Source organism: Aotus nancymaae, unplaced genomic scaffold (genome assembly GCF_030222135.1).
Source record: "Aotus nancymaae isolate 86718 unplaced genomic scaffold, 86718_ANA_hifiasm-v0.15.2.pri h1tg000007l, whole genome shotgun sequence".
Taxonomy (NCBI): Eukaryota; Metazoa; Chordata; class Mammalia; order Primates; family Aotidae; genus Aotus; species Aotus nancymaae.
In genome coordinates, this window is record NW_026988418.1 from 18,008,680 (window position 1) to 18,021,141 (window position 12,462).

At 51.4% G+C, this 12,462-nt stretch overlaps 1 protein-coding gene across 2 annotated transcripts in view; it reads left to right on the forward strand.

Annotated features, from left to right (window-relative positions):
- Window positions 1-12,462, forward strand: part of ACOT11 (acyl-CoA thioesterase 11) — a 71,339-nt gene that overhangs the window by 30,650 nt on the left and 28,227 nt on the right. For both annotated transcript variants that reach the window (XR_010341189.1, XM_064372392.1), the window contains exons 2-3: window positions 4,849-5,056; window positions 6,032-6,101. Coding sequence is in view for 1 of the 2 variants with exons in the window: in XM_064372392.1 (XP_064228462.1) it covers window positions 4,849-5,056; window positions 6,032-6,101 (278 nt within the window). In the remaining variant the exon portion in view is untranslated. The remainder of the gene's footprint in view (window positions 1-4,848; window positions 5,057-6,031; window positions 6,102-12,462) is intronic.

Sequence of the window (12,462 nt, forward strand, 5' to 3'; positions counted from 1 at the left end):
CAAGCATATTGTAGCACTACTGAAAGAAGCACCTGCCATTTGGAAGCCCAAAGGGTTTATTTATTTATTTCTTATGATTTTTTTTTCTTTTTTTGAGATGGAGTTTCACTCTTGCCACCCAGGCTAGAGTACAATGACATGTCTCAGCTCACCGCAGCCTCCACCTCCCGGGTTCAAGCAATTCTCTTGCCTCAGCCTCCCGAGTAGCTGGGATTACAGGCATGTGCCATCACACCTGGATAATTTTGTATTTTTAGTAGAGATAGGGTTTCTCCACGTTGATCAGGCTGGCCTCAAACTCCTGACCTCATATGATCCGCCCGCCTCAGCCTCCCAAAGTGCTGAAATTACAGGCGTGATCCACGGCGCCTGGACTTGGGAGTGTTTATTTTTTAATTTTTATTTTTAATTGTAAAAATAAAATATGTAATTTATGTTCTTGAAAAAAAAAAGAATTGCTAGGATAATACATATGAGAGCTGCTAGCATAGGACCCGAGACTTAGTAGGTGTTCAATAACTGTTCACCAAATGAATACATGAGAGGTGCTTCATAAAACAATATTGGTTCAATCCTCTACCTTTCCAAATCCCAAATCTTGAAGAGTGTCAAGTGTGAACACTCAGTAGCTAAAGGAAAATTAGGGTGTTTGATAGGACACTGGGGACCATCACTTGTCTTCTAGAATGAAGATAGGATCTCATGTTATGTGACAATCAGACGCCTGTGGAACAGCCCCCGGGTGTCCTTCCTCCCAGCCCTTGGGCTAGCTTTATGGACATATGCTTCCTCTTTTACCTATGAGTCTGGTGCCCACCACCACTACCCTTTTTTGCTTTGTCTGCTGGGAACCTCAAGGCCAAATGCAGCTCTCTTTGGCAGCATCTGGATTCCTAACATAATCCTCTCCTCTCTTATTTGGTTCCTAGTGCACGTGCATCGTGTGTGTCCGGGGTATGTGTATAGGCTGCCTCAGGGCCTTATTTGGGAAGAAGGTAGGGAGGGAATCAGCTGAAAGGGGAGCTTAGGAATGTTGACAAATCTCCTGCCTGGCTGGTGGAGAAACTGCCAGGAGGCTGCCCTTGGGTTTCTCTGAGAGGCTGCGGGAGCGGGAGGGGGCTGGGGCCACCTTTGTAGGGGCAGAGCATGGAATTTAGTCAGCTCCCTCACACGGCTCAGAGTGACCTGGTTCAGACAATGGGACCTTTCATGGGGCCTGGCCCACAGCTCTGGGGTGGGTGCAAGGCCTCTTCTCCCTGCCCGCCCCTGAGGCCTGCCTTCCAGTACCTTGTGAGAGGCAGGGGTGGGAGAGTGGGAGGAACAGGGGCTTTGCAGTTTTGCACCCTGCGTTTGAAGCCCTGCTCCATAATCACAGGCTTTTTGAATTCTCACAGAACCTCTCAAGCTCCTAACCTTGCCCTGCACAGTCTTGCTGTGAGGCTCTGGTGAGCTCATGGGTAGAAAGCACTGTGGAAACCATCCGGTTTGAACTATGTTTGGGTCCCTCCCAGCCGTATTTCTGTAGGAAGCACAAACTCAGCTTTATAATGCTAGTAGTAAGCACTCAATAAATGTTAGCCACAGGGTAGATGTGTGCTGGGAGCTTTATATACTTGGTGGCGTTTAATTTCCTCCCTACAATGGTCCTGGGAGGTGGGTATTGTAATCTCATTTTTACAGACGAGGAAACCGAGGTCCATAGAGGTGGAGCAGCTTGCTCAAGGTTATACAAGTTAGTTGTGTAATTGGACTTGAACTCAAGCTAAGCTGACCCCCAAGGCCTGTGCACAGCCTGTGTCATGGTGGGTTACTCCAGAGGTCACCCAGGCCTGCTCCTCCCCTTCAGGGCAGGTAGGTCTCCTTTGCAACAGGTCTAGTCTAGCATTATCAAGTCTGGCCAGGTCTGCCAGGGCCTCGGGCCAGCACCTGGCACAGCTGCTGTCTGAGAGGGCACGTCTCCGACCTCTGGGTGCCCTCCTACCCTTGCAGTGGTTCAGCCCCGCCACCCTGGCAGCTGTCTTGGCTGGGCCTGCCCGGCAGCCCCAGGCTCTGACTCCATCCAGGGCCTCTGCTCTCCCTATGACTGGCCCTGGGAGGAGTGGCCCAGCTCTGGAGCCCCATTGGCCAAACTTTGCCTGGGCTGCACACACCCCTGCCTCCCAGGCTGGCTGCCTGCCCACTTTGGGACTAGGAGGCCTGGCCTGGCCTGCCCTAATTTGGGCAGACTGCCTTGGAGCCCAGGGAAGGAGTGGAGTCTGAAAGGTTATGCCTGGGGCCACCTGCTGCTCTGTCCCGGCTGCCTGTGCTCCAGCCCAGGGGTTTTGCACCCCTCTCTTTGAGGGGAGTGGTGGGGATAGCAACTGTGGGCTTGTCTCTCAGTGTCCTTCAGGGGCCCTGCTCAGAAAAGCATAGTAGTTCCCATTCTGACAGCGTTCTGGAGCTTCCTCATTGGGAATCTCAGCTGGGCATGCAAATCTCAGGCTGAGTTAGACCCGGGACTCCTGGAACCAGGGGTACCTCAGGGACTTGCAATTCTCTGTCCTATCTGGTGAGTGACAGATGTGGCTTGGGAAGGGGGGACCCTGCTCAGGATCACAGAGCACCTGAACGATACAGCTAGAATTTGAACTCAAGTCTGTTTCTGATTGTCCCTGCACAAACCTTTGACGAGGGCCTCCTGTGTGCCAGGCCCTTCTAGACCCAATTTGTTGTGTTCTTCACGTCTGGCCCAGGGCCCATCCAGACGAATTGTTTGGTGAATGAATAAATGAACAAGTGAACCAGTGAGCAGGGCACAGATCCTGGCTCCTGTGGCGTAGGGTGTGCCAGGAAGGTAGGGACTCCTGATTTACAGAACAGGAAACAGGAGCGCATAGGAGGAGGGTTTGACCAGGTGAGAAGCAGAGAGAGGACCAGAGCTCAGGCATCACGACTGCTGGTCCAGGGCTGTGTCCATGCTTAGTTTCCTTGTTGGTGAAATGGGTCCATTGTTCTCACCTTCATCCTCGTGAGGACCCAGAAAGGTGGTGGACATGCCCAGACTGGTAAAGTGGGGGTGTTGAGTGTGGGCATTCCTGCCCCAGGCAGTCTGCCCCCAGGCGGACGTGCCCAGACGATGCCTCTGCAAGTGGGCATTGTCTCCATTTCCTCAGCTCTCCCTAGGGCTTCTTTCTGGAATTTCTCCCCAATACCCCTGGCTGTGGAGGGGTTTGGGAAGAGTGTGGGTGAATGTAGGCTTGCCTACCTCCTTCCTCTATCTGCTCCCACATTCAGAAAGCCAGCCACCTGTATCCATGCAGGCCCCCAGCTCACAACCAAGCGGGAAGTGCTTTGGCAGTGGTTACCATGGCGACGGGTCCTGCTGGGACCACATCGGCCTTCCAGCTACCTGTGAGCGCCTGCAAGCCAGGCAGCCTGGCACCCTGCAGGCCTCTGCCCAGGCTGAGAGCTCCTGGGTTGGCCCTCCTGTCTCCCCTTGGTGCCCAGCCTGCTACCCAGGGGTTCTTGGGAATAAGCAGTGTTTCTGGAAACCCATAAGCTGTTCTGGGTTAGATAGGCCTGGTTCAAATCCTGGTTCTACCACATAGGGGTCAGTGACCTTGAACAAGCCACCTCGGTGCATTTGGAATTGATTGAATTAGCTATGGGAGGCTCATCGGGGGGAATTATCTAAGGAGTATAGACCAGGTGCAAGAGCTGCCACTGCCATCCTCCTGCTGCCATGGCAGGCTCGCCACTGGGGCATGGTGCTCTTTGCCACTCCAGCCAAGCCCAGGGCCCTGGACTCCTCATCTCTGCCCCCGGAGGTCCTGCAAGCAGAGTAGTGTGGGGGATAGGAGCTCAGACTGCAGCAGACCTCTCGAGTCACAGCTGAGCTTTGTCACTTGCTTGGGTCCTCATTTGTAGGATGAGGATATTCATGCATCTGTCTCATAGGTTCGTTGTGAGGATAAAGTTGGATTAGTACATATAAAGTGCTTGTAAAAATAGGTGACACCTAAGTGCCATATAAACGTTAGTGGCGACTGTCATCACCACCACACAATTGGCACTGGCCATGAGAATTGAACCCATATGCCTGTCCCTCCTCACCCTTCTCACTCATGCAGGCATGCCCAGCTCTTGAGTTCATGGTCTGCTTAGGGGTGGCAGGCTGCTAGCCCCTTCCCTCTCCTCCCTTCCAAAGGACTGACAGGCACACCCCACTTCCTCTGCCTGGAGAGTAAGACATGCTGGGCTCCAAGCAGAAACCCCAGCTCTAATTCATAAGTTTGAGAATTTTCTCAGCCAGTTTTCCAGCTGGCAGCTGCCGTACCCAGCCCTGGTTCAGACACCTAGTCAGTGACCGCCCATAGCCCTCCCAGTCAATAAATCCAAGTGCTCACCTAATGGTTTCTGAAGATGGAGGGAGCCCAAGAAAGGAGCCCTTTGGGGATGAAATCAAAGCAGCTTCTTGAAATATTGTATCAGGAACAGTTCCCTGGGATTGACTGCTACGGGGCTTGCTAGGCCTCCCTGCACAGAGAGGGGACTCTTTCCAGAATGAAGGTAAATCTAAGGCAACCATTTCAAAAGCAGCGCCGGAGCTGAAGCCAGGAGCACTGAATTCTCCGCGTGGTTTTGTCTCCACTGCTCCACTCGGGTGCAAGCCTGCGTTCATGCGTGGTTCTTAGCCAAAAGGAAACTGCAGAAGCGGCATCCGCAGAGCCCCTGGGGTCTGAGACCATGGTCTGGAGGGTGGTGACCACTCTCGGGTTGGGATCTGGTGGGAGGTGGCCCTACGTGCTCTCTCTCCCTCAGACCCTAAGTTCTCAGGGCTGGACCTCTCGGTCCCCACCTGTCCCCCAGGGCTTGGCCTCCGTGTTCTCCAGCCGCACATCCCGGAAGTCAGCCTCACGTGCAGAGGGCGACGGTGCCATGACAGACGGCGAGGGATACCGGAACCCCACGGAGGTGCAGATGAGCCAGCTGGTGCTGCCCTGCCACACCAACCAGCGCGGCGAGCTGGGCGTCGGGCAGCTGCTCAAGTGGATCGACACCACGGCCTGCCTGTCCGGTGAGGCTGCGTTCCCATGCCCTCCTGCCCCACAGGCCCGGAGCAGGGGCTGTGCTTGCAGAGATGGTCACTGTCCGCCCTGAGCGCAATACTTGTTTCTCATCTTGGCCTTTGCTCATGCTGGTCTACCTGTCTGAAATGCCCTTCCCAATGTCGCCAGCCTCCTCACAGCTTACCTCTCGCTTAGACCCCACAGCCCTGAGTGTCGGTCCCAGGCCCTAAGTCCCTCCCTCAACACGGTGCAGCCTTCTACGCGGCTGCTTCGGATTGGCTGGGAGATGCCGCTGAGCAAACAAAGCCCGTGGGCCTGCCCTACCGTGCTCCTTCCCTTGAGTTGAGGGGCACCGGACCGGGCTCATTTCATTCCTTTTGTTGTACCAGTGCTCTCCAACTCACAGAGCTCACAGCCTGGTGGTGTGGGGGGTAGGGGTGGATTGGCAGATGACCCGATTGTGTCCCCTCAGCACTGTTTCAGAGGCCCTGACACAGCCCTTGGGGCAGAGAAGGGATTCCTGAGGGGCTGAGGCTCCTGAGTGGAGTCCTGAGAGTGAGAATGACTCAGGCAGGGAACGGGCGGGTGAAGGGACAGGGACTCCAGAAGGCCAGGAAACAGGCCGGTGTGGTGTGATCACTCATTCAGCAGTTACTTATTGAGCATCTACTATGTGCCAGGGACTGTTCCAGGACTGGGGTACAGCAATGAACAAAACAGGCAAAAAGGCAAAATCCTTGTCCTCAAGTAATTTATAATCTAGTAGGAGGGAGAGACAACAGACAGATGGAAAGCAGATATACAGAAGAGGCTTGGGGTGGTGACTGCGGGGAGGGAGAGTAAGGAAGGGGGCGGCAGGGTGCGGTGGGAGTTGTGGCCTTGGCTCTGGATGGCTGGAGAAGCGTCCTGAGGAGGTGACATCTGAGCAGAGGCCTGTGATGGGGGGAGGCTACTAACATCTGACTTTTTTCCCCTGATGCCAGCGGAGAGGCATGCTGGCTGCCCCTGTGTCACAGCTTCCATGGATGACATCTATTTTGAGCACACCATTAGGTAAGTGGCCCCTCCTGCCTCAAGGTCCTCTGGTCTCCCTCCCACGAGCCTGGGGCCCACCCTCATGTCTCCCTGCCCCGTCAGCCTATGTGCTGCCTAGAGCCTGACTTGACTGACCGAAAATGAGGTGGGGGCAGCCTCTGGGGAAGCCTGAAGCCTCTGCAGTGTCTCTGGGATGGTGAGGGGCTAGGAGTTGACCTGCTGCTCCATCCTGTGGCGGAGGGGGGGTGTTCCCCCAGCCAGGGTACGGCCAAGATAGCATTGTGGGGTGCTGCGTGACTTTGGAGAAGTCAGTCTCTCTCTGGGCCTCAGTTTTCTCATCTGCAAAATGGAACTTAATCAGTGAATGCCTTTTTGAGCTTGGACTTTCTCTGTGGGTCCTTGGTCACTGGGCTGTAGGGAGGCCCCCAGACAAGGTGTCTTGGCAAAGTCTGAGTGAATGGCTTGGGCCATTCAACCTCTACTCACATACTTCCAGGGATGAGGAGCTCATTACCTCATTACCAAGGTAGACCTTTTTTTTTTTTTTTTTTTTTTTTTTTTGAGATGGAGTCTCCCTCTGTCACCCAGGCTGCAGTGCAATGAGATGATCTTGGTTTACTGCAATCTCTACCTCTCGGGTTCAAGCAATTCTTATGCCTCAGCCTCACGAGTAGCTGGGATTACAGGCATCTATCACCAGGCCTCGCTAATTTTTTTTTGTATTTTTAATAGAGACGGGGTTTCACCATGTTGGTCAGGCTGATCTCAAATTCCTGACCTCAGGTGATCCACCGGCTCCAGCCTCCCAAAGTGCTGGGATTACAGGCGTAAGCCACCACACCTGGCCTTTTCTTTTTTTTTTTTTTTCCTGAGACAGGGTCTCACTCTGTCACCCAGACTGGAGTGCAGTGGTGCGATCTTGGCTCCCTGCAACCCCTGCCCCCCAGGCTCAAGCGATTGTCCTGCCTTAGCCTCCCAGCTGGGATTACAGGTGTGCACCACTACACCCGGCTAATTTTTGTATTTTTAGTAGAGACGGGATTTCACTATGTTGGCCAGGCTAGTTTCGAACTCCTGACCTCAAATGATTCACCTGTCTCGGCCTCCCAAAGTGCTGGGATTACAGGCATGAGCCACCGTGCCTGTTTTTATTTTTATTTTTTATGAGTATACAGAATAGAAAAATCTTTGTCACAGCACACTGGGCTTCGACTCCCCATAGCTTTGCTTCCCCATAGCTTTGTCCCCCCATAGCTTTGCCCATAGACCTTGCTTCTGGGATCCAAGGAGCAGGCTGAGCCCTCGGCCCAAGACAGGCTACAGGGCCATACACAGAACTCTTGTCTCTGGGCCTGATCCTAAACTCACCAGCACTAGCTAGGACATCAAGTGCCAAGGGCTTATTCAGGACTCACTGGGTGCTCAGTGTGTCACCATTAAGGAAGAAGACTGGCCAGTCCCTGTACTCACTCATTCAGTCATTCCCTCACTACAAACTTCATATGAGATGAGCACCTTTTTCAGACCAGGGGCCTTGCTGAGACTGGGCACGCAAAGGCCACTGGAGCACAGCCTCTTCCCTGGAGCTTCCAGTCTGCAGGGGAGGCAGATGGAACATCGTTTCAATGCACAGTGAGAAGTTCTATGCAATAATGGGCTCTGACACACAGATGCTTTGTAATACCTTTTTTTTTTGGTTGAGACAGAGTCTTGCTCTGTCACCCAGGCGGGAGTGCAATGGTGTGATCTCGGCTCACTACAACCTTCGCCTCCCAGGTTCAAGTGATTCTCCTGCCTCAGCCTCCCAAGTAGTTGGGATCACAGGCATGCGCCACTGTGCCTGGCTAATTTTTGTATTTTTAGTAGAGATGGGGTTTCACCATGTTGGCCAAGCTAGTCTTGAACTCCTGGCCTCAAGTGATCTGCCTGCCTCGGCCTCCTAAAGTGCTGGGATTACAGGTGTGAGCCACCCTGCCTGGCCTGCTTTGTAATAACTTTTATTTTAGAATAGTTTTATAGAATAGTTTTAAATTTACAAAAACATTGTATCTCTAAAGATAGTACAAGGCCAGGCACAGTGGCTCCTGCCTGTATTCCCAGAACTTTGGGAGGCAGAGGCAGGCAGATCACTTGAGCTCAGGAGTTTGAGACCAGCCTGGGCAACATGGCAAAACCCAGTCTCTACCAAAAATTAGCTGGGCATGGTGATATGTGCCTGTGGTCCCAGCTACTTGGGAGGCTGAGGTGGGAGGATCACTTGAGCCTGGGAGGTGGAGGTTGCAGTGAGCTGAGATCACACCACTGCACTTCACCTGGATGACACAGTGAGACCCTGTCTCAGAATAAATAAAAAAATAAAAATAAAGATAGTACAGAGAGTCCCCATATACCACACACCCAGTTGCCCTGTGATTAACATCTTACATTTGTAGGGTACCTTGTCACAATTAGTGCACCAATACTGATACATTATATTTTGATGCCTTTTTAAATACATTAACTTATTTGATCCTCAAAACAACACTATGTGGTCATAGCTATTAGTATCCTCATTTTACAGATTAGGAAACTGAGGCACAGAGAATTGAAGTAACTTATTGAAGGTAGTACAGCTAATGGAGGACCCAGGATATACTATCAAGCAGGCAATCTGACCCCAGAGCCCTTGCTCTTAACCAATGGCTATATATATTTCCTATAGGTCTGGGGGTAGGTGTTATAGCACTGAGGGTAGTCAACGGGGGCTTCCTGGAAGAGGCATTTGAGCTGACTCCAGTACTGTCAGCTCTGTACGTAGTGACACTTTGAAGCCAGTGGAGCTGTGTCTGGGCCAGCTCTGGGTCCCTGCAGCCAATACAAGTTCTTTTATTTAGGGGAGCAAGAAATAGAGAGGGCTAGGAGTTCATGCATGATGGCTGGACCTGCTGCAGGGCCCAGCAGAGTGAAGGTGAATCTGGGCGGAGGAGGCTGTGGGTGGAAGGGAAAGCCAGAGAGGATGCTGGGAAGGAGGACAAACTGGGGAGAGGCCTGGAGCATGGCTGGTGGCCAGGAAGGGCCTGGACACACCTGAGGAAAGATGAAGTTTTTTTGTTTGTTCGTTTCTGCTTTTGCCACTTTAAAATAATTCCAAATGTATGTCTAAGGGCTAATAACTCTTTTAATTAATTAATTAATTTATTTATTTTTTGAGATGGAGTCTTGCTCTGTCGCCCAGGCAGGAATGCAGTGGTATGATATTAACTCACTGCAACCTCTGCCTCCCAGGTTCAAGCAATTCTCCTGCTTCAGCCTCCCTAGTAGCTGGGATTGCAGGTGTCCACCACCAAGCTGGGCTAATTTTTGTAATTTTAGTAGAGACAGGGTTTCACCATATTCATCAGGCTGGTCTTGAACTTCTGACCTCAGGTGATCTGCTCACCTTGGCCTCCCAAAGTGATGGGATTATAGGCGTGAGCCACTGCACCTGGCCCTCTTTTTTTTTTTTTTTTTCCCTAGAGAAGGACTCTTTTTAAACACAACCTTAACATCATTACCACATCTAAATAATTAACAATAATTTTCACTAACTTCAGTACCTAGTCAGTATTCAAATGCCCAAACTTTCTCATGAATTTGTTTTTATTTTGTTTGCTTTGCAGTTATTTATTTTTTCAGGATGGAGTCTCGCTCTGTTGCCCAGGCTGGGGTGCAGTGGCAGCATCATAGCTCACTGTAGCCCTGAACTTCTGGGCTCAAGCCATCCTTCCACCTCAGCCTCCCTAGTAGCTGGGACTATAGGCATGCGCCACCATACCTTACTAATTAAAACAATTTTTTTTCCTGTAGAGATGAGGTCTGGCTATGTTGACCAGGCTGGTCTAAATTCCTAGCTTCAAGCAATCCTCCCACCTCTGCCTTGTAAAGCTCTAAGATAACAGGCATGAGCCACCATACCCAGCCTGCAGTTATTTTGTCACTCACGTCAGGATGCAAATAATTGTAATTGGTTGCTTCTTAAAAAACCTCTATAGATACCCCCACCACCCTCCACTAGCTCACTGTCTCTCTCTCTCTCAAAAAGTATTTATTGAGGGAAGCTGGCCATTTGCCCTTTAGAGTCCTTCATCATCTGGGTTTTCTATTTGAATTTCTGTGGTGCAATTAACATGTTCCTCTGTCTCCTGAGAGTAAATTGGTCTAGGGAAGGGCTTCATAGGGGTCAGATTTGTTTATGGGGGGCTGCTTGTCTGCATTGTGAACACTTGGAGGGGTGTCCAGGAGTTCCGGGGTCCTTGAGGAGGCTGGACAGTGGCCCTGGGGAGGGATCCAGTTTAGGTCTGAGCTGTGGGGACAGAGGGCAGTCAGGAAAGAGGAGAAGCTTAGAAGCCCAGATGGGTGTCTGCTTGGCTCTGGGGGAAACCAGAGAGAGAAGGGAGAGGAGGAAGAATCACAAATTCCTCCAGCACTACAGAAAATAGACTTTTATTTTTATTTGGGGGACCACAGAAATTTTTTGTCCTAATTTTTGATCATGAAAACTTTCAAACATATGAAAAAGTAGAATAGTACAATGATCACCACCGCTAAGACCCAATAGTTAACATTTTTCTAAATTTGCTTTATCTAGGTATAGATAAAGAAATACATATACGTTCTTTTTTTTTTCTTGTTAAAAGACAAAGTCTCGCTCCATCACCCAGGCTGGAGTGCAGTGGTGCAATCTTGGCTCACTACAACCTCTGCCTCCTGGGTTCAAGCCATTCTTGTAACTCAGCCTCCTAAGTTGCTGGAATTACAGGTGTGTGCCACCATGCCTGGCTAATTTTTTTTTTTTTTTTTTTTGTATTTTTAGTAGAGTTTCACCATGTCGGCCAGGCTGGTCTCAAACATCTGAGCTCAAGTGATCTGCCCGTCTTGGCCTCCCTGAGTGCTGGGATTGCAGATGTGATACATATACCTTCTCTCTCTCTCTCTCTCTCTGCTAAAGGATTTGAAAGTGAGTTGCAGACATTGTGATGCTTCATCCCTCACTATGTCAGCATGGATCTCCTAAAAATGACCCCCCCACTCCGTGACCATTAGTATTGCTGAAAAAATGAACATGAATCAACAAATGTCTGGCAGATGTGAGCTTGTGGTATTTATTGAGCTCCTGCTGTGGGCCAGGCCTGGCACTTGGCTCAGCCCCTCTTTCTCTCACTTGACCCTCAGAACCACAGGCAGTAGCCATGCATTCTCTGTACTTTACACAGGAGGATATGGACTCAGAGAGGCAAAGTGACTCACCCAAGGTCACACAGCTTTGTAGTGTGATGGTCAAGGTGGAGCTTGACTGGAACCTAGGCCTGTGTGGCTATGCCCACTGTGTTCATGGTGGCCCGGCCCCTTGACCAGCAAGCCCCTTGGAATGCACTCTTCCTAGGCTTGGCCAGGATACTGTGTCATTTGAGAAAGAAGTCAGCATGGCACTCTCCATGTTCGTGAACCAAGGCCCAGAGAAGTGAAAGGACCTGCTGGAGGTCACACGGCGATTGAATGGGGCCAGCCTTTAGCCTCCTGCCCCTCCTTCCCACAGTCCATCAGTGGGCACCCTCTGCCCCTTCCATTAGGCACAGTCCAGGTGAGGTGGCTTCCCTGGGGATTCATTTAGATGTGGGAATCATTCCAGAAAGACAGGCTGCAGCTGGGAAGAGAGGGGCTGGTGCCGTCAACAGAGTCAGTCTAGAAGCCTGGCTGTGACTTTTCAGCTTGGTGACCTTGGGCAAATGACTTAACCTCTCTGGTGCTCAGTTTCTCCTAAACCTACCTGCCAAGCTTATTCTAAGGCTCCAGTGGGGTGGGCCTGAGGCTCCAACAGTGCTGGGCACCTCGCAGGCATTCTTTAAACGTTTCCGTTTCTCTTCCCGCCCTGTTTATAGCATCTTGTCCTTACTAGGCATTCAATACATGTAGAATGCATGAATTCAGTCAGCGACCCTTTATGGGAGACCCACCCTGTGCCATGCGCTAGGCCTTGGAGAGTCAATGGGGAGCAAAACACATGGCCCTTCCCCTGGTACAGCTTACGAACTGTGGGAGACATGGCTCAGTCTGCCAGGACAGTGCTGCAGGGTGAGCCTCAGCAGGCTTCTGTTGGTGAGAGGGTCACTGCAGGGCAGGGACGGCTTCCCTGAGGAGGGGACCACTGAGCCAAGAGCAGAAAGAAGCACAGGCATTAACTGGACAACGGGGAGCAGGGAACGGGGGAGCAGATGAGTGCAATCGTGCTACTTCTCTCAGCCTCAGCTTCCCCATCTGTAAAATGGGATGCTGACGCTATCTTGCTGGCTGGCTTTGAGGACTTGGTGACGTCGCAGATGTGAATATGTTCTGCAAGCCATGTTCTCCCGCCAGCTCCCCA